Source organism: Alosa pseudoharengus, unplaced genomic scaffold (assembly GCF_046254945.1).
Source record: "Alosa pseudoharengus isolate Yale_2024_CS ecotype anadromous, Long Island Sound unplaced genomic scaffold, YU_APseudo_1.1 YU_APseudo_1.1_scf_5, whole genome shotgun sequence".
Classification (NCBI taxonomy): Eukaryota; Metazoa; Chordata; class Actinopteri; order Clupeiformes; family Clupeidae; genus Alosa; species Alosa pseudoharengus.
This window is the reverse complement of record NW_027468837.1, coordinates 17,988,723-18,010,803: the sequence shown is the minus strand read 5'-3', so window position 1 is coordinate 18,010,803 and position 22,081 is coordinate 17,988,723. Positions and strand designations below refer to the sequence as shown.

At 43.4% G+C, this 22,081-nt stretch overlaps 1 protein-coding gene across 1 annotated transcript; it reads right to left on the bottom strand.

Annotated features, from left to right (window-relative positions):
- Positions 1 to 1,068: 1,068 nt before the first annotated feature.
- lamb3 (laminin subunit beta 3) lies at positions 1,069 to 20,567 on the bottom strand. Its single transcript, XM_076268242.1, has 23 exons — positions 20,496 to 20,567; positions 20,251 to 20,294; positions 19,581 to 19,735; positions 14,001 to 14,115; positions 13,675 to 13,748; positions 13,272 to 13,481; positions 12,917 to 12,980; positions 11,133 to 11,320; positions 8,751 to 8,871; positions 8,351 to 8,539; positions 7,802 to 7,957; positions 7,349 to 7,542; positions 6,949 to 7,045; positions 6,422 to 6,794; positions 5,909 to 6,069; positions 5,398 to 5,609; positions 5,035 to 5,238; positions 4,440 to 4,584; positions 3,777 to 3,984; positions 3,128 to 3,263; positions 2,631 to 2,810; positions 2,327 to 2,480; positions 1,069 to 1,922 (listed from the first exon to the last, which is right to left on the bottom strand). Exons 2-23 carry the CDS (start codon positions 20,282 to 20,284, stop codon positions 1,783 to 1,785), a joined length of 3,510 nt encoding a protein of 1,169 aa, XP_076124357.1. The 5' UTR covers positions 20,285 to 20,294; positions 20,496 to 20,567; the 3' UTR covers positions 1,069 to 1,782.
- Between the last annotated feature and the right edge of the window lie 1,514 nt (positions 20,568 to 22,081).

The window sequence follows — 22,081 nt, the reverse complement described above, 5'->3', positions numbered from 1 at the left end:
TGTAAACTAATAAATCAGTACAACTAATTATAGACTAACTTGAAATGCACTGGCTAAGGAGTGAGAGGAGTAGGAGTGTGAGGAGTATGTTTGACTGACTTCCCGTCCTGGTCTCTTCTTGTGCCTAAAGTAGGCCTAGAGGATGCTGAGAATACACGATTGTCACAATCGCAATCGTAATCGCAATATGAACCAGCGCAATTGCCTAATCGCAAAAGCTACAAATAATCGCGCACAGTTCATTAATATATAAATTCTATATAATATATATATATAAATGAACTATATAACTATATAACTATATAATATATATATAAATTCGCCAGTTAGGAGCTACTTTTAGCCTTAACATTCTTTGTGAATACAGCCCCAGGTCTCTTCTTGTGCCTAAAGTAGAGGAAGGATGCTGAGAATACACGATTGTCGCAATCGCAACCGTAATCGCAATATGAACCAGCTACAAATAATCGTGCACAGTTCATTTTGTCACATTACTTTTATATTCATTTCATCCTCCCTGACTATGCCACTTCTGGTTGGTGGGTGTGAGTGTGTGAGGGGCACAGAAGTTCTGATTGGTGAGCTTCATATTTGATCAGGGGTGCTGTGCTTCTTGTGCACCAGGTGCTCACCAGTCAGGGGTGGCACAAATTAAAAAGACATTTGGAATATTAAACTGAATCATTAATTGACATTCAAAAATCTTATCGCAAATCGCAATAGCTGTCAGAAAAATCGCAATTAGATATTTTGCCCAAATCGTGCAGCCCTACTAGTTATGTGTGGCGCTGTGTGTACAAATTGTTTTGCGGACCTAGTTTGCATGTCGTGTAGACGTCCAGAATTGGACTGACGGACGCAATATAGACATGATCTGCACGTCCATCAGACGTCTAATGTTTAGTGGGGAATCTGACTTGGTCTGGCCAGTGTGCATGCACTTTTGGCAAAATACGCTGTCAAACTCGCACCCTTACTGTTACTGGAAATGTTAATAATGATTCATCTGAAAAAATCCACCAAAGTGACTGAGAAAATGTTAATATCTGACAGACAGGATATGCATAATGACAAACGATAATCATTTATTGAGTAGTTCACAAAAGGCTCATTACAGATTTACAGAATATATATTAATTAGAATGATTTCAAGGACATATAAAAGTAACAAATACTGTAGGTAACATCTGAATTCTGTTTCAGTGGTTGTTTAAAGTGACAGCAATAGTACTGAAAATGGTATAACAAATGAAATGTTTTCCAGACAGATTGACCAAAAACCTTGGTGACATAAATAACCGATAACATTATTTATTATAAATGGTAGTATTATAGACAACATGGCAGAACAACAGACAGCACAATCCACATTCTTCCATCCAAAGGACAACAGGCAGAAGAGTGTACGTAGGTGCAGAGCCGTTTAAAGAGAGAGTTTGGCCAACTAATCGAATGGGCACCATGTTGGAGACCAATATTTCTGTAAGGGCCTTTTACACATTGACAAACGTTGATGATAACATATATATGGCTGTTATAATGGTGAAAATAAGCTATTTATTTCAACATAGCATATTCGCCCCTATAGGGTAACGCTGTAAAGTCATCTGACGTTGGTAATCCAACATGGCGCCAGTTGGCCAAACTCTCTCTATATATGGCTCCTCGTAGGTGTGCAAAGTAGCGCCATGTAGTGGCTGCACTGGGCATAGGTTAGCACTGCAACCAACCCAACCAACCAACCCAAGACGATGGGACAGGGCAGGGCGGGTGTGGTGGAGCTTATGCTATACATATGCTGTGCAGGTCGGCCTCACTCCGGATTTCTTTAATGAGGTTCTGGACCTTTGCTTCCAGATCAGGCAGAAGCAAGGACTTCTGATTGAACTCATCCACAGCCTGTTTGATGGACGACTCTTTTTCTGGAGGGAGAAGATTGATAGGAACAGGACAGGTGAAGAAGAGAGAGAGAGAGAGAGAGAGAGAGAGAGAGAGAGAGAGAGAGAGAGAGAGAGAATGAAAGGGGGGGGTAAGAAGAAGGAGATGGTTAGTGTTACAAGAAATATGCATAACATAGACACTATAACCTCTCTTGTCACTGTAATCTGTAAGAATTATATATACAGAAGAACAGTATGTGACTGTGCCATATTTATTCATCATATTAAGGAAGTTCTGAAAAAAGTCTTGGGAAAACAAATTCCACCCTCAAAAAAAGCACCATCAATCATTATATATTCTCGTGGCTTAAGACCAGTCTCTTCTGTGTTGCTTCAGACTCCCAGACAGCAATGCAGAGGGGCTTGTCCAGGCTGCACTAGCTTACCATCTAAGGTCTGCTTGATGTGGGCCGTCTCATTCAGCAGCTTGCTGGTGTCCTCTTTGAGCTTCTGCAGGGTCTTCCCGGCCTCGCCCGCATCCCCAGCATCCTCGGTTGCTTTCAACAGCTCCTTGAGTTTGTCCTCCAAAACCACAAGGTTCTGCACATAGCACAAACACACACACACACACACACACACACACACACACACACACACACACACACATACACAGAGGAATTAATACACACATTATTTTAGCAATTTGCTTGACCTGTGAACTATGTCTGTGTCTTGTGACCTCTCCCTTACCGTTGTGATGTCATCGGCTGCCTCCTGAGCATTCTGTGCATCTTCAAGCCCCTTTTGTGCCAGTTCATCATTCTGCTTGGCCAGATCCTTCAGGTCAGTCATTTCCTTAGGGATACTGGTGCCGACAGTATCAGTCACTTCTCCTAAGCCACCAACAGCCTCATCCAAATCAGCTTTAACCTGACAGGGGATTGAACATCACATTTACTTACAACATTCATCCATTTAGCAACCGTTCTCATCCAAAAAAACTTATACTAATAATACGCTTAGATACAAATAAAACACTAACACTATGAATATATATTGACATATACTTAAATACACATCTAAGGTAACTGTACATACAGTACCAGTTGATCTTTAAGCTGAGCCATAGGAATACAGAACTCAATTAAGTATATCAAAACTTTATTTTAAACTCATCAAAAAACAGGATCTTCACTCAATTCTGTGTACAATTGTCGGTGCACTAAAATCATGGTGCCATCTCTCACCTTTTCGGGGTTGACACCGTCAAGGATGGTCGTGGTTTGTGCAACTTTCTCCTCCATCTCATCCAGAGACCTCTCCACCTCTGCCAGCCCATCCAGCAACCCAGCCACATCGTCCTTCACCCCGCGGGCTGCATCCCTGAGTTACAGCAGGCAGAAAAACAGCACATCCAACTTTACTAAAGCATTTACTGTAAACCCTTTAAGTCCTTTCAGGCCTATAAAATCTCTGTAAAAACTCTATTCATTCTTTCTATACAGTACCGTGTCTCATAGTACATGTTTGTGTGACTTCTGTATACATCTAGTATCACAGCAACCCACACAGACAGACTCACTCATAGGGTCCTTATTTAAATAGTGGGCAAAGTACAATATCATCAACCAACAAAACTCTATTGCATGAATGTGGGAACATTGAGTGGACTCAATGGTTAATGATCAATGGTCAGTTAAAGGTCAGGTTAACGTCTTGTCTATGGTGTTACATTTGAAAATTGATTTAGCCTAGTTATTAAAAAACTTCACTTAGACTCCAGACTTTGCACTTTGCACATCATTCAAATAAGGGCCCACAGAGCCACTGCCATGTACTGGAAAGATATCAAGACATGTGGCATGGCAGGGTCTTAGACGGTGCCTGGCTCATTACCTGGCATTCTGGGCCTCTTCCAGAAGCTTCTTCGCCTGGTCCAGCTGGGGCTGGCTCTTCTCCAGGACCTTGGAGCTGTCGGGCAGGCCGGCGGCCAGACCCTGGAGCTCCTGCAGCTTCTTCTTCAGGGCGTCCAGGCTGAGAGGGAGCTTGGCATTCAGGATCTCCTCACTGACCTCGTCAATGCGGTTGGGGTCTATGCTCGGGTCTAAAGAGAGAGCAGGGAACAATGGTGGATACATGAATGGAGTGAAAAAGCAGGCAGACAGTGAGGCAGACAGACAGACAGACATACAGACTCTTTTTCTTGGGCAAGAGGATTGATAGACAGACAGACAGACATACAGACTCTTTTTCTTGGGCAAGAGGATTGATAGACAGACAGACAGACATACAGACATACAGACTCTTTTTCTTGGGCAAGAGGATTGATAGACAGACAGACAGACATACAGATCAATAGATTGATAGATCATAAAATGGCACATGGACGGATAGATTCAAAAACAGATATAGACAAAGTGTAACGCACACCAAAACACTATTAACGAGGTGCTGACCTCTGGTGATAAAATGTCACGAACTGGCTCCAAATGTATATTTTATTAACGTTTCGGCCATTTTCCTCTGAAAATTCAGAAACAAAGAAAGACAAAGTCATACCTGACAGAAAATCTTTGAGCTGCCTCACAAAGTTTCTGGTCTCCTGCAGATCCACTTCCAGGTCGTCACGAGCCTTTTTGATCTGGTTAGTCATCTCGTCAGTTGTCAGTCGCACCTGATTGGCCTTCTCCTGGGTGTCTTGCATCTGTTAGCCAATAAGAAAAGGGATTTGTTATTTTGCCTTTTATCTACTGTACATCTGATCTTTCTGATCTTATTTACATCAAAGCTTATTCTACAGGTCACACTATAGTCCATTCATACATTCATTCACGTCACATATGCATTGTCTCTAAATTTCCTTCAGTATGTGGGCTCCCTGGGTGTCTCTCCTAGTTCAGTCACACAGTGATTTGGTCTGTGTATCTAATGTGTGTAGGTTCACTCATTATTATATATATATATATATATATAGTTAAGTGTGTATAAGTATAAATACTCTTTTGATCCCGTGAGGGCACTTCAGCCGTTCCTACTGGTCGGGATTCGAACTGGCAACCCTCCGGTTACAAGTCTGAAGCGCTAACCAGTAGGCCACGGCTACCCCTCAAACTCTCTTTACTCAACAGCGATGTAAAGGTGAAGCATGTCCCACCTGTGCATTGGCCTCGGTGAGGTTCTGGCTGAGCTCCTGCAGTTTGGCCTTCACATCCTCGGTGTCCCTCTGGGCTTTCCCTGCAGTGGGCAGTGCGCCCACACACACCTCCCCCAGCAGGCAGGAGCGGGCAGAGTCAGGAGTGCAAAGCTCGCCATCGCACTGCTCAGGTGTACAGGACTCAGTCCGCTTGCTGCCACACACCTGCAGATACAAGACACACGGGCATTAGTACCATTCCACTGAGTGTTCTGATCTATTCTATAAATGAGCCTCCTGCAGAATTCATCTACACACATACATATCTGTTCAAATACAGGGTTGATACCACTGTCACCATAGTGATAGTAAGAGGGGTCTAACCTGGACAGCGGTCGGGGTGAGATTGGGCTTGGTAGCCAGCTGCTCCTTCAGTTTGTTGAGGTCCTTGGTGTTGGCTGGTTGGACCCTGTTCTGCATGTCCAGAGCGTCTTGGCGCAGGTCAGATGAGTTCTTGACCGTCTTGCCTGTGGCTTCGGCTTGCTTTACAGCATCATTAGAGTCCTCATAGGCCTTCTTAATGGCATCAAAAGCACCTATAAGAGAAGCATCTCAATTTCAGTAAACAGGTATGCACGTTTGTTTATTTGGAATTACACTGCTGCATAACTACTGAAAGTTATCGTGTCACTAAGACCTTTTTCTTACCGTCATTTCAACTATTTTTTTTCCTTTCATTTATTGTATTTACGGTTAATTTGACCACAGTCAAACAAAATGCTTTGAGGATGTCTACGTTTAAGAGTTTAAAATATCAAAATGGTTGCACACAGTTTAAACTGAGACATTTCACCAAAGGTTAAAACCCCATTGCAACCGCCCAGTCAGTGCTGACCTTTGCTGTTGTCTGTGACAGAGTTCAGCAGGGCGTTCTTCTTGGCGTTGTAGAGGATGCTGAGGGAGTCCAGCAGACGCTGGAGCTCGTCCAGTTGGGGCTTGAGGTCGATGCCCTGCCAGGAGCCAGAGAGGTCCCCAGTCAGCCTGTTCACCTGGTCCCTAGGGAGGGTGAAGGGGAGAAGAGAGAGATTTAGAGAGACGTTTTATAAAAGGAGTTGGTGTTCTCACACATACTGCCACAGTGGGGAAAAAAACATATACATATATCTGTAAAAACAAAATGTAACTTTTTTTCATGCACTTCAACTACATCAACGAGACTGCAACCAACTCAAGTAAATCAATGCCTTTCAATGTCATGTTCTCCTGTAATAATTAATAAATAAGGAGCAGTTTGTTTAGATTTTTTTTTTGGGTGGGGGTTGCATGATATGGCCAGGGGCAAGGTCAAGGTAACAAGGTCCAACCTCATTAGAACTAATCAGAGTTTATCTACAGTCACTGAACTCACCTGAGTCTGCTCAGCTCTCTGAGGTTCCGGTCCAGTTTGTCTGTGGAGTCGGTTGGGAGGGCCAGCTGCTCGCGGATGACCCTCAGGGAGTCCTCCAGGGCACTGAAGCGCAGACCCAGGTTTCCCGGGAGTGGCCCGGAGCTGTCACCTCGGCCAGGGATGGAGTCGGAAAGCCGCCGCACGGTCAGGGAGAGGTTACCCAGCTGGGCGTCCAGGTCAAAGAAACAGGAGGGACAGGCGGGGCAGTTGGGGAAGTTCTCACAGCGGCCGCGGCTGCAGGAGTCGCAGCGCACGCCAGTCACGCCGGGGAAGCACACACAAGCGCCGGTGCGCTGGTCACAGCTGGCAGTGCCCTGTGGGTCACATTGGCAAGCTGGGGGAAAAAGGGAGAGGGAGAGAGAGAGAGAGAGGTAGAGGGAGAGAGTTTTTACCAATCTCCTAGGCCAATATTCAATTAGTACACAGGTGCTGTAAACTTCAGCCGTTGTAAGTAGCCGTTCAAAAGTAACGTTGACATAGTTACCAACCTCGGCAGCCTGTGTTGGGATCACCATAGTATAAGTCTGGGCAACCTGAGCAGGCGCGGCCGGCAAAACCTGATCGGCACTGGCACTGACCAGTCAGCTGTGGGACAGCACACAAAAAAAGAATAAGATGGAATCACAACAAAACACAGATATTCAACCCAAGCAATACTGTTTGCTATATCATTCTGTTACTGATTTCCGTAACATTTGTGTAGAGTTACAGAATACTGACATATGCTGTCATAACTCTGTGATAAATATTTACATCCACTTTATGGAGCTATTGTGCTATACACACTTTACTGTACTATACTGTGTCTGTGTGTGTGTGTGTGTGTGTGTGTGTGTGTGTGTGTGTGTGTGTGTGTGTGTGTGTGTGTGTGTGAAGACAGCTCCTTACCTGATTGCAGGTGTCTCCGATGGCGTTGGTGGGGTGGCAATCGCAGGGCTGGCAGCCGCTGGGGGAGTTGGGGTTCCAGAAGCCAACAGCACAGCGGTCGCAGTTCATGCCCTGGACATTGGGCAGGCATGGGCACTGCCCTGTCACCGGATCACAGGACTGATAGCGGGAGCCCGCAACAGCACAGTCGCACTCTGAACACAAACAATAGTGTCAATGTATGAAAGCAAACATATATAGTACATAGAGATAAACTAGCACTAACATACATGGAAACGTACAGACATGTACATATTAATTACATTTATGGAAGTCAAACACACACACACACACACACACACACACACACACACACACACACACACACACATACATAGATGATTCTCAGTAGGCCTATCTATGAGAGATCAACCCAGAACCAAAGACTTTTCGTGAATATTGAAGGAGACTCACTGGAGCAGCCCAGGGGGTTACTGGCACTCAGACCGTAGTAGCCACTCTTGCAGCGGTCACAGTTGGGTCCTTCCACGTTGGCCTTGCAGCGGCAGGCACCATTATTACCACCACACTGGCCTCCATTCTCAGAGCCTGCTGCATTGCAGCTGCAACCTGCGCCCCCATGAGGAATGGAGGGGAATTGAAGAGGTTAACATAAAATACAGCAAAACAGAAAAGACAGACAACAGACATACAACAGCTGTACAGTATAAGTTATATTAGCTATACTCTATAGTAGAAGGTGTTGGGTCACAACACTGCCAAAGGAAAGGAACCTTTCTGATATCAGTTGTTAACGCACACTGGATTATCTATTCAGTCCAATCATTGGTTATCATCTCGTTAACTCGTTAGATGGCGTTGATTTTATGCCAGTGGATTAAATATGTTCACCACCACAATAACACAGATTGAGAAGAGGAGTAAGAGGGTTTTAACAAAGCTTAGTAAAATTACAGAATATAAAAAAAACATTTGGTGGAGTGGAGCACTGTGCGGGCTTACGGAGGCAGGCGTCCGGTCGGTCCATACTGCTGTAGGGGTTGGGGTAGTAGTTGGGTGCGCAGCGCTCACAGTTGGATCCGGTGGTGTGGTGCAGACAGTTCTCACACACTCCTCCACTAACCCTGTTGGTGGCCTCGTAACGGACCGGGTCAAAGCGGCAGCGCTGGGCATGGTTATTACACTCACAGCCTGCAGGGGGCAACAGTGAGAGAACAGAAAAGTGAACTGATTAGACTGATCTAATATTGGAAGGTGATGATAAGAATAAGAAAAGTTTCAACAAATGTATGTTCAATAAACGACAACTGCTGACAAGGGAACAAAGAAAACATTAGCTAAATACTGTACATACAGTAGCTAAGCCCCTTTTCCCTGCACATATGGACTAGGGAGCGCTTACGTTGACAGATGTTAGGACTGTTTTCCCCAGCTGGTTTCCAGGGAATGTCATTAAACAGGTCAGCACAGCGTTCACAGTTCATGCCCACAGTGTTGTGTTGGCACTCACACCTGGCATTTACCTGTAACACACACACACACATTACAGTAAGCGCTTTCAGACATACGTGTAAGACCGGAGGTTCTGCCGATGTTAAACGGTGGGGCCGTATATCTGAACGACATAACCGGTCATATGGAAGTCCGAATTCACCCGGTGTTTATACTACCCCCGACCTAGTATTTCCTCCGGACATTATGTAAATGTGCTGTGTCTGAACGAGGCGTAGAACATGCGGTTAAAATCACACCTAGTGAGAGGGCATGTTGGTGACGTTTCTTTTGTGCGTCCATGTGGTTAAATCTGACTTAAATGCCAGTGTTATGATGGAGTGGCATAGTGCTGTCCAGAAAATCTCCGACATGGAAAGATGCAGACATCACGGAGCTACTGTCCATGAGGGCATGCAACATTTTGATAAAACACATGAAGGGAATGGCACGTTGTAGCCTACAACTGCATGGCAAGGCCAAACGAATTCAAAAGACTGAATCATCATAAGCAGAAGGCGCTGAAAAGGCAGTAGCCTACAGCGACGTTGTTGACGGACGACAATAACAGGAGTATTTAATAAATTGTTAGCCAACACGTTTTCTGTTCATTGATAACCTTAGGCAGAATTAGGCTACAGAAAAGAATACAGGATTTTTTTCTCTCCCGGCAGTAAAGACAGTAGATTCGTGTTTAAAATTAAATGAAAACTAAAGGTAGGCTATAGGCTAATTATGCATATGACCATCCAGAGGAGGCTGGTGATCTGTCAAGAATGATGAAGATCGTAAGATACAGATGGTTTTATTGTTGCTGTCATTATTACCACAAACACGAATTGACAACGAAACCATGGCGATCGTGGGTTATATCTTGCCTGCTTATTAGGCCATGCACAGCCCTGTCAGAACTCCGTGTAGCATGCATACTGCAGTTTTCATAAACCATCACCAACTAGTTCGCACTTTGGATATATCGTTGGATTGTGAAAAGCCCAATTTCGAATAACTACAGTACAACAGATGAGGTAGGATGCATCTTTTGCAATTACAATTTCGTGTTGGTGAGACCTGTAGACATGTCATCTCGAGTTCCACGACAGCTTAGCTAGTGCCACCGAAATATGACACTGAAATCCTTTCACTATTGGAGTCGCTCAGATAGAAACAGCTGTAACGTGGTTAGGACACTTTTGCTGTGGAGTGGAGACGCCATAAGTTAGGTGTGGTTTTGACAATCAGAAAAGCAATATACTGAAATAGTTTAATGATGTAAAGTCAAGTGCTGGTCTGGTGTGTGTGCACGCAGTTTTTATTGATGAGTCGGAGTGGCAAGGGCATTATAAAACTTCTCGCTCTTAGGCCTACTCATACATCGCGTTGAAATGGCGTAGCTGTCTAAATTCAAATCATATCATGCTAGGGGAGAAATCGTTGGACATCCATTATTTTGTTATTCAGCACCCATGGTCAAAAATATGTCCCAGCGCGCCTGCATGGGGATAGTATGCTTTTGGAAAAAAATAAATCATGAAAAAACTTCACTGTTATGTAGTATTTTGTTTGTTGCTTAAAAACGTTGTATGATGGCCTTGAAGTCTTGAGTTAGCCTACTGAATTGGCTGGTAGCCTACCATAAAGTGTGTGCATGCTCTCTCTCCAACGCAAACCAGATTCTGGCACATAACGTTGAAAACAGATAAATGTGTTTACTCGAAGCACACATACAAATACTGTATGTGCGCACTTACGTGATTATCCTACTTCAAGTATTAGCCTACGCACAATATATTTCTCTTTAGCCTATAATGCATAGGCTACACTTTGTAAAAAGCAGCTGTGACAGGCAGCGGCCGCATATATTTTGCGTCATATATCTCGCATCTTGTGAACTCTAAGCCCCCACCCCTCACTCGACAACCACACGGAGATTCTGTAATGTGCGTGTATGTCGTTCACACATACGTCCGTATAAGGTCAGTATTAGGTCCGCAGGTTAGCATCATATCTGAATCATCCGAAGGGTAGGACCTCCGTTTGACAAACCTCCGCATGTACTCCGGAGGTTATATCTGAAAGCGCTTAGTATTTGCATAGTGGAAATGAACTGGGAAAAGAACACACATTGTATTTGTAATGCATGTAAATCAAATATAACTGATTGCTATACACTGTGACAGTATACCCGGTTAAAGTTTCTCACAAATTTCAAGCCTAACATGGCAGACAGTGGGCACGAATACAGTATCTATAAGAGGCTTTAAAGTTGGTAAAGTTTGCCATAAATACATACCTGTGTTTCGGGCAGCTGGTTGCTGTTGGTGACGGGCAGGCAGCGGTTGGCATGGCCGTGGCAGAAGCAGGTGCCCATCACTCTCATCTCCCTGAGGGCGAAGTAGCGGCTGAGAGAGCGGCCGGGCATATTGGCCACCTGGCCCAGCTGGGTGAGGTTAATCCGAAGGCCGTTGAAGCCAGACACGGCTGCAGTCACACAGAGTGCATGTTGATTCAGTCAGTTTAAGTATGGATTTAACAACATCAAGATTCAGTTCATGTGTGAGAGTATTGAAATCTGAATTAATGTCTTAATGATTTTTTTATTCATAAGTAGTTTATGTCTTTATGTTTCTTGTGTCCTTAAGTTTACAGTCAGAATTATGGTTGGATAGAAGAATTAGTTAATGTTAGCTGTTATGTGTTCCTCGACAGTTGAGATTAGGCTACTGTTTTTCTTTCATTCTGTTCCTGTACTGTCCCTGAGTATTTCTCTGTGTGACTATGTCCTTAGAGATAAGGGTGAATATTGTGTTTTGCAGCGTTTCACTATTCTGCATGGGTGCATCCCCTGCATCAGTAGCAACTGTATCTGCTCCGGATTGCCAGATTGGCACTAATCAGGGACTGTTGTTACGAACTTTAATTTCTTCAAAAGTCGAAGACTCTAAACATGCTTCAGTTACGTTTGTTGTTTTGCCCATGAACACAAAAAAAGATCAGTGGGCGTCTCTGAAAGTAGCTGTTTTCTGGTTGTGAAAGGTTTTGGCCCAGAAGTTCCTTCAGCATGATGCAAACTTCTGGGTACTCAGATTAGATTCTGTGTGGTCCACGTAAAATGGCATGACCAACCCCATCTCCTGTCAACTCGAAAGGATACTTAAACCCTGATTATTTCCTTGTCTAATTAGGGCAGCTAGTGGATCTTTATGGGAAGTCATGTTGTCTTAGCCTCGTGAGACCATCCTGATCTCGCGAGCTTCAGGGTTTCACTCGCAGATCAGTCTGGATACTTTCCGTTAAAGAAAATTTGGAGCAGTTCACCAAACGAACGTCCAATCAGCGTTGGCTTTGAGGCGGGTTGAGGTGTGATGCAACGAACAAAATGACGGCATCCACAGAGAAGTTTTATTCAAATTAGAAAGTATTCATGGGTAAACTGTGAAGCTATGAGTCTCAGCCATGCAGCTGGGAGGAATGAACGACACAGACATCCTCCACGGCTGATTCCAGTTCATAATGGAGGAATATACTTTCTTCAGAAGTGTAGGGCCTACCGTGAAAACTTGATGGGAATTGTCGTTGATTAGGTTCATAAATGGTAAGTTAAAACATCTTAACGTTTGTCACGTTACCTAACTTAATTGTATGTTAAACGGCATTAGAAGAATACTTTGTTCATCTAATTGGTTGATTTGGCCCGTCGATAACCAACAAAGGTGGTGATAGACAGATGGTTTATCCAATCAGCTAACCAGTATGTCCGCCCCTTCCCAAAAGTTCTTCAATGAAAAGTTCCCAGATGGATATGCGGAGCAAATCCATCTGGCGGAGTCAGGTTAATGTTGTCTCCCTTGATGTGCATCATTGTGAATAAAACTCTGTTTCTGATTTTTCCTACCATTGCCTGACTCAGTCTTCATTAATCTGTGATATCAAAATTACAATCATTCACCCTTAACACACCAATGTACAGCACATGGAGAACCATTGTGTGGGAGGCAACCCAGAGTTTGAAGGTACCAGCCTAGATGGGCAATTCAGCTTGTCTTTGTTCCCGACTGGATAACGGTGAAATCTTACCTTCAATTTTATAACTGTTGGGGTAGTTAAGTTCAGAATACTGCCGAAGGGGACTGAAATATATCTACAATAGAGACAAGAAAAAAGAGAAAGAGTGAGAAGAGACTAAATAAAGCAAAATAAAATAAAAATGTTGTAAGTCAAGGAGTTAGTCTAATCCCTACTGTAGAATAGCTTCTCTATAGCAACTCGTGTAATCAAATGGTTTGATTGAGCTGTATGTACACACAATCTTTACTTAATTTTCATCTTCTTTTGTTAACCTAATCTATAATAGTGCCTCCTCTTCCTTTACTTCATCACACTGGTATGCAATCGCTTCGGTGTCTAGGGTTAATTCTCTGTCCCCTCTCACCTTCTGGTCCACGTATGGGTTTGCGGGGGGTGGGGAGAGTGTGTAGCAGGAGGCCTCTCCGAGGGCTGGGCCTGGGTTAGGCCTGGGGCCCCTGGGCTGTAGGGCCTGGGGGAAGCTGGAGCGACAGTCGGTGGCCATGTAGCGGGCAGGCTGCCAGGTGCGTCCTCCATCGGTGGTCCTCTCAATCACCAAGGCATCAGGCCGTGGGCCCTGCAGCGCAAATAAAAACCATTCGTGAATTTGTGTCAGACCAGCATTTCCAGCACTTCTGGATAAGTACCGACTGTCAATATTGTCAGACAATCCAGGCAATGAACAGAAAAGGAAGGAATAAGAAACACTGGTGGAGTAGAGATGCTGTCCAGACCCAGGATTTAAAATGGCAGGAAATGTGGTACCTTACCTTGAAACTCATAATGAGGTTGTCCAGCTGAAACATGTGCGGCAGGTCAAACTGAATAGATACGGGACTGGTATCTAGAAAGGAGGAATGGGAAGGAGGAATAACACATGAGTTTTTAGGGGGCCATCAATCTTTGGATATCATCAGTTCAGAGTCATCAGTAGCATTTTAATAAAGTAGTATTATCACACACTAAGGTTCACGTGTTTTCCTTTCTTAGATTATTCAACAGTGTAATGCTGGTAGGGACGAGTGAATGATGTATCTATGGAGCTGAATGAATCCAGCTGTATGACATAAGACCTATCTGTGGAAGTCTGTCTCACCTTTCCTGGACATCCACCACCGCTGCTCACCAGCTGTGGAGAGAACGTTCTGAATGGTGTGCGCATGTGTGGCCTGATGGTTGCGTGAGTCACATGGGCAGCACTTCATCTTCCACTGAGACCGAGAGAGTGGGAACAGAGGGATTCAATTACTGTTAACATTGTTAACATTTTAACGTGGAAGAAATCATGAAAAAAAGAGAGCAGACTTTTAAAACAACCAAAAGAACATCTGTTTTACTGAGAGCAAACATGATGATGGAGATCATATCCATACTTTTTTTTTTATTATATTATATATCTGAATGATCAATTTCTAAATGACAGAGATGAGGAAGCACTGTCGAGACTGCCATCAGCTGCCATTAGCTGACCTACCTCTGGCCAGGCCAGCAATAGCATGGCTGATGGGAAACTCATTGTGTAAGAGGCCCATGCACTTGACCCATGGCTTGGCTATGTGCACTATGCCAGTCAGCTCTCGGCCTCATGTCCCTGCCCTCACCCCTTTGTGTAGGCCAGTGTTGGCCACCGCCCAGACTGCCCAGTGGAGGCCTGAGCACAAATTCAGGGGAAAGGTCCTGCAAAGCCCAGTGGTTTCACCATCCAGTGACCTCTACCACTATCTGTCTGCTCACTCCCTGAGAGCAAATATTACACAAACTGGACAAAGTGCCAGTGTGTGTGAATGGCACCGTTGCCAACTCACAGATTCATACACACAGATGTTTTTTTTTTTTACGGTCAATAAGAGAGCTAGACTTTAAAGAAAGATAAGATAAGAAATGATTAATTCTTATAAATACTCGTCCTGGAGAAAATATATGTCACATCAGTCATCAGCCACATCACTGGGCTAAAGAGGTTTATCAAGGTTTCGACTCATTTATTTAAGACTTCTGCTAATCTACAACAGTTTGAGTCACTTCCTGTGTCTCTGTGATTATGTAAATATGTGTGTGACCTCAGAGAAACCCTACTGCTCAGAGTGATGAAAAACCAAAATGAGCTTCACGTAGCCTAGGGTTCACAACCTTGACATTAAAGCATTTCAATGACTCTCTGTCTATGGCATCTCCAGTTGAAACATTTGTTTCAGAAGACTCATGTTAGAGACAGAAAACAACCCAAATCCTTGACCGAATGTGCTACTTTAATCAATAACAAATGAAATAGCGATCATAACAACCTTCGATGCTACCACAGGAGCACGATGCCCCACAAAGGCTACAGATTAGCATACAGCTTCTCCTCCGTCTATAGAGTTTGTAGGAGTGTCATGGAAACAAAATCAGAGGGTCACAATTATCTATCTGCCTTGATAGTCAACTTTGCAAAGAGATCAGCACAGATTGTTTGTTCAAAGCAATTGAAAACCTTGAAAACTTATCATATATAACCAAATCAAAATGTGATGAATGTGAAAATACTGTCTAGAATATAATACTGGACAGAAATTCCAATGACATTGCACCCTTCTCCAAAAGAAAAAACACCTAGAAAGCCAGATGATTATGGCTTTTCCTTAGTCTACATCTATTGCTAAGGTGTGAACATCTACGACATTACTGTAACAGCAAAGCTTTCATCATCAAGGGTCAAATCAGAACCCCACAGTCACAGTTTCTGCCGATCACTTCACATTTGCATTCAGACCAAAACATACGCCTACAGCAGAGAAACAAACATTTGCCACTTTCACACGGTGCTTGAAAGAATGCCCATAAGATACAACCATACAACAAATACACCAAGATAAGCTTTGTGTTTGATATTGGAGAGAAGAGTATCAGATTTGAGTAGCTAAGATGTTGGCAGTGGGAAGGCCAGAGACAATGGCCAAAACACAGCATTAGATGTGTGAAGGTCACAGTCTTCTCTGCCAGCTCAGCAACAGTTAGGTTTGGTGTGTATGTATGTGTGTGTGTGTGTGTGTGTGTGCTTTAGTTGTATTTGTGTGTGTGTGTGTGTATGTGTATGAGAGAGAGAGATAGAGAGGGAAGGAGAGAGAGAACAAAAATACGTATTTGAGAGTGTCTGCTCAAAGTTGTGTGCATGTGTATACCTGTGTATGTGTATACCTGTGTGTGTGTGTGTGGTGTGTGTGTCTGTGTGTGTGTATGTGTGTATACCTGTGTGTTTGTGTGTGTGTGTGTGTATGTGTGTATATGTGTGTGTGTGTGTATGTGTGTGTATGTGTGTGTGTGTGTGTATGTGTGTATATGTGTGTGTGTGTGTGTGTTTGTGTGCACGTGTGTGTGTGTGTGTGTGTGTGTGTGTGTGTGTGCGTGTGTGTGTGTGTGTGCGTGTGTGTGTGTGTGTGTGCACGTGTGTGTGTGTGTGTGTGTGTGTGTGTGTGCGTGTGTGTGTGTGTGTGTGCACGTGTGTGTGTGTGTGTGTGTGTGTGTGTGTGTGTGTGTGTGTGCGTGTGTGTGTGTGCGTGTGTGTGTATGAGAGACTGTGCCTGCCTGGCAGCAGCAGCTAGCTGTGGAATGGACTTCTGCCAAATGTGCTCCAGACTCTTATGCTATCTGGGCTTGGCCCAAGCGCAGGGTTTAAGTGGGGGACAGCATCCAGCGAGCCAGCAGCGATCCTTCTGGCCAGTCACCTCTCTGGACCAGGCAACTGCAGGGCATGCCTGGGGGACGTGCCCACCACCAAGCCCCACAGGGGGATGCTGCATGCCTTGGGACTAGGAGGCACTGCAGCCTACCAGCTATCAGTGAAGTCAGCTATTTGTTTTAGAAATATCATTTAAAAAAGCTTTATAGCCAGAGATAACTATGATATGAAGTAGTAGAGCAACCATGCAGTGCAAAGAACATAACTTGGTACTGAATAAGCTGAATGTGTTATAAAGTAATTATTAGTCAATTTACATTTTTAACTCTGGAATAGGTGAGAGTTGTGGTTCACACAAAGTGAAATGAATGAACTACAGATCTACTAATTGAAGGGGTGGTAGGGTTTTAAACAAGGGCAGACCAGGTAATGTGTGCCCAGCGAAGCTTTGCTCAGGGTTATCCTTGAATCCTGGTCCTAAACCAACTACAATGACCAACCAACCATAATCAAAAAGATGCTGAAATGCAATAAATTATGAACAATGATACATAATTATGCCGGATGAAGTCCTTCATGTCAAATGACAAATGCCTTTTTCACTGTTGCACCACAACAATATTTCACCCATTTGTCTGTGGCATGACCCTGGCACGACTTCTTTGATTTGAAATATGTGGCAAATTTATAAAAACTTCCTATAAAAGCCAAGTCTGGTTTTGACAGGCTAGTCTACCGCCCTGCCTCCATCCCTGCTGTCTCCAAGGGGACTGGGACAGGCCTCTCTCTCCTAGCTCCTGATTGGTCGAATCTGCATGAGAGTTGGCTAGAATCTCTGCTGCACTGGCATCCAGGCCACCAATCAGAGACTATCAAGTTCGGTTCAAGGGCACCTGGGAGATTTGGCAAAGCAGTGGCGGACCTGTCTGGAAATGCTGAGCCCACATTGTCAGTGTGTGGCATTTCCATACCAAACCTCTCCAAGGGGCCAGGAATAGCCTGCTCACCTATTAATCAACACAGAGGGGAATGAAGTGCTCATAGAACTATTTTGGAAACCCCATTTGCCAAAGGCTTTGGAGAGCTGTGACATATTTTGTCCATGTCTCTACAGCAGTGTTTCTCAAACTTTTTCAGACCAAGGACCACTTAACCAATAAAAAAAACCTCACGGACCACCTAGCTAAAAAAACAAACAAACGGTAGACTTCAACACTATTACACAGTAGGCCTACTCACTGAACCACCTTGCTTATTGTATTTGCACCTTGCTTATTGTGTCAGAAGAACCATTTAAACTGGCGTAGCTTACATAAGCAGTGTTGCAGAACTGTCTGCATTTTCCATACAATTTGGTTCAATATTGCAAAAATTTTACCACGTCTGCTCGCGGACCACTTCTCTTTGAGAAACACTGCTCTACAGCTTGCCCGCGCTGACTAGGCAAATCCAACTAGACATAAGGGTGAACCACCACCCATGTATACCAATGATTCCACGCTATCAAAAGCGAATACGTCATTTGGTGGATTCCACAAAAATCGATGGAACCATCAATTTAAAGTCTTATAATAATCCAAGCCTGGTTGGTTTGCTGTTTCACAAATGGGGAAATCCAATTGCCTCATATTGCCATTCTGTATGGTCTCTGGATGTTACATCCCTGATTAAAAAAGAGCTACAGAGGGGAATTCTGGCTTTTGTAAACACAGATGGTGTTTCTGTAAGCTGTCTTGTGTGTGGCATACAGATGGGATTTCACATCGTGCAATGTTTCACCGCTAAACCCCTTCATAATGCCTAGAGCATAGATTTAATGGCATGTTGTCTTGTTGAATGTGTAAAGTCAGCGAAGCCACAATGATCATTATTGATAATCAGCAAGTTATGCAAAAACTCTTTCTCAGACACATGAAAATATGTATGGTTTTAGGGCACACACAAGACTTTTAGGGGCAAACACCTAACTTATGAAGGTAGGGCTGATATATAGACACAAGAGTTGTCTTGCTTTCAGTGACTCTATTGACAGTCATACAGTGAGTACAGCATCAGGATTCCTTTAGCTAGTGGTGATGTGCTGAGGACCAGGATCTGACCAGTGCAGACATGTCTGTGTCTATAAACCCTATCTACCACACCCAGTCACTAGGTGGGGCACACCTGAAAAGCCCTTGACAACACCATAACAGATGCCCATTTCTGTACACTGTGCATGGCACCAGGCCAAGGATGGGCATGTGTGGAGCCCTGAACTCCAGCTGTTGTTTGTTATGCATAATTAGACCTGAAAGAGTGCATGTATCTTTTTTCTCTATCAGTTGCAGACTGGATACTGACAGCATCTGCATTGTCTATCCACCCTCTCCCTCTCTTTCACTGTAAGTGCCAATTGAACTTAACTTTGGTCAGAGACAACAGTTGCATCATATGCCATTGGCTCAAGATTCAGTTTCATGAGATTTCAACCAGCACATTGATGGCCTGTTCAAACATTGCCCCTCGTCCTCCCTCTTGCCTTCAACTTTCTTGTTTGCACTGGCCTGCATAGTCAACAGTTTATTTGTTGCTGTATACTAATCAAATATTGATTTTGACTCTGTGTACTGTAAACTCCAAGAATTGTACCAAAACCATAATAATAATAATAATAATAATAACATAAAGAAACAAATGTTTAATTTTGATATTGGATGGAATATATCCATGGATGGAATATTCCTCAAACCAGTCATTTGTCATGCAGGGTCTCACTGGTCGAAGGATTTCTGCGGCACCACATAAATTGGGTGTATTTCCACCCACATAAGCAAAAAGACGTTTTAAATCCCTGCACAAGCCTTTGTTTCAGGAGTTAAGCATTTTGGTCGTGTGACCATTGTTTTGATAAAGGTCACACACAAAAACTAAGCTTCTTGAACTGATCCAAAGCCTTAAGGATTTTCATTAGACTTCAAGCGAGTCCCATACACAATCAGCAACTAGACTGAACAGCTCTTTTGAAAAATCAGCGCTTACCTGTCCATAAGGTGTGCAGAAGACCTCAGTCCCCGTGAGTCCACAGGTGGAGGTGGCGTGGAGCTGCTGCTCACGTCCGATGAGCAGATCTCCCATTGGGGGGTAGCAGGCTCCCCTGGAGCAGTCCTGCTGGGCGAGGCAAACAGCAGCCAATGCTGGGGGAAGATACAGCGGGTTAGATGAAGTCAAATATATATTCAAAATGGACTATACAGTTTCAGAGAATGATAGGGCAGGAATGTTCGAGGAACACTCTTAAAAGAAATGTGTTGCCCCTATCTAACACAGAGATGTGTTAAAAAACAACGCAAGTTGTGTTATTTTAAACACATATTGTGTAACAAATAAAAAAAGGAAACAACACAAACTGTGTTGTCCCTATCGGGACACAGAGATGTGTTAAATACAACACAAGTTGTGTTGTTTTCAACACATTCATTTTAAGAGTGAAGGCTTGAAAACGGATGAAACTGAACATTGATATGAGATTTTGAATTGAAGTAATTTCATACATTTAATACTGAATAACTATGCACTACAGTGATTTTACAGTGACTGTACGTCCCCCCCCCCCTGAGTTTTAGTTTTATCTAAACTATTCTGATAATACTGAAAAGGCAATAGAATGGAACATAATCATCAATGAATAGCAATTTGTGAACATTCATACCTGCCACTTGTAAAAGAATCCATGTCTTCATCATAAGCAAAATCCTTTACAGAAAAATCAAAATTAAGATCACATACTGTTTCAGGTATATTACATTAGTGATAATATACTGCTGGATGCAATATTTGCAAACATGCTATGTTGTAGCATTTTCCATTAATTTTCATATACAGATATTTAAAAGTAATGGCATTACAGCTAAAGGTCTTAGTCTACTCAGCTTTTAAAGTAGATGGGTAACATACCAGTAATAAAATCCTTGTGTCACGATAGTTCCAGTGAAAATCTCGGAAAACAATTGCTGTGTTAGTCTGTGAGTACTCCTATTTATGCCCTGGCTCACCTGTGCTGAGTGAGGTGTGTGTCAGAGAAGTGTCGGAGAAACACACCCTTCCATGCTGCTGCCACACCCTTCACGACGTGAATCAACACACAACATACACACTCACACACACACTGCAATACATCCGCACTGTAACATATCTGGAATTTCACAGAAATAGGGGGGGAAAACTTCTCTGAACCAGTCTCTTTCTCTTTCTGAGAACAGCCATCTGTAAAATCTATATATTTAAAACAAATGACAGTGATCACAATGAATCACCACTGTCATATGTCATCTGATTCTTTCAGTTTTAGTATGGACAGAGATACATATAGCAAATTACATTTAAGACTTTGCAAACCCATCTGTGTACACACAATTAAAACACTGATAAAAATCTATAGTGAACAATATTCCCCATAATCATATTTCCACAGTTTTGTCCACAGTTCTTTGATGTTGATAGCATGTGAGATGCCACGTCTAGGCTGATCTGGGGCCTGGTTTTTGGTTAGATAAGTGGACTTATGAGACACAGGACTCCAGCAACACAGTTAGTCTCCCATGAACACCAATATACATGTAGGTCTTTTAAGTCCACTGTGGTATAGGCTGCTTAAGTGAAATGACAAGTGAAAATGAAGATGGATTTGGGAACAAAGAATGATGAACCAAAGCCAGTTAACTTTAAGACCTTAATTATCTTAATGGAGGAGATGTACTGACATGTGTTACTACAGTACAGCTTATTCTTTCTGCTACATCATGCGTAAACTAAATCCATATATTCCTGTGGAATGTCAAATATACATAACTGGAGGCAGAGGAACCACAGAGACTGTAAAGACAGGTCAGAGGCTGAGTCTTAGACGTCCACACCCCTTTGCGTGTGGTACCCGCTGCATCATATCCCATGTGTAATAAACCATGTAGCCCCAGGCCATCGATTCTGTGTACTGTTTTTCTCCATGCTGGTTTGACTAACGCCGCAGTCTAAGGTGTGTTTCTGACTCACAGCTGTCTGCGCAAACACACACACACAACCTCAGACAGGGCTGGACACGCCCATGGTGGTGCTGTGAAATATTTCCAAGGACGCCAAACTGAAGCATGCTCTTACAGAATTGAGCCACAAACCTCAACTCGTAGCACAAACTCAAGTCATCACTTTTATAAAGGACAAAGCACACACAGGAATGTCATTGGAAGGACAATGAAGTGATTTTTGAGTTTGTTTATGTGAATTGACACTGACAACAATTTCATGGATTGACATATTCAACCACTGTACACAATATGCCAAGAGGAGTACCATTATACAGAGGTCTAAACTTCTCTGGAGTGCTTTTCACAGACACCATCTTTTCCGTTTTCTCAATAATTTCTTAGTCACTTGGCTTCATGGTGTTATCACATATTATGCAGGTCTTACTCAGCACAAACTTCTATGGTTTGTACAATGGCCAGCCACATCTTATCACTGAAGGGCATTCAACACTGAGCTGG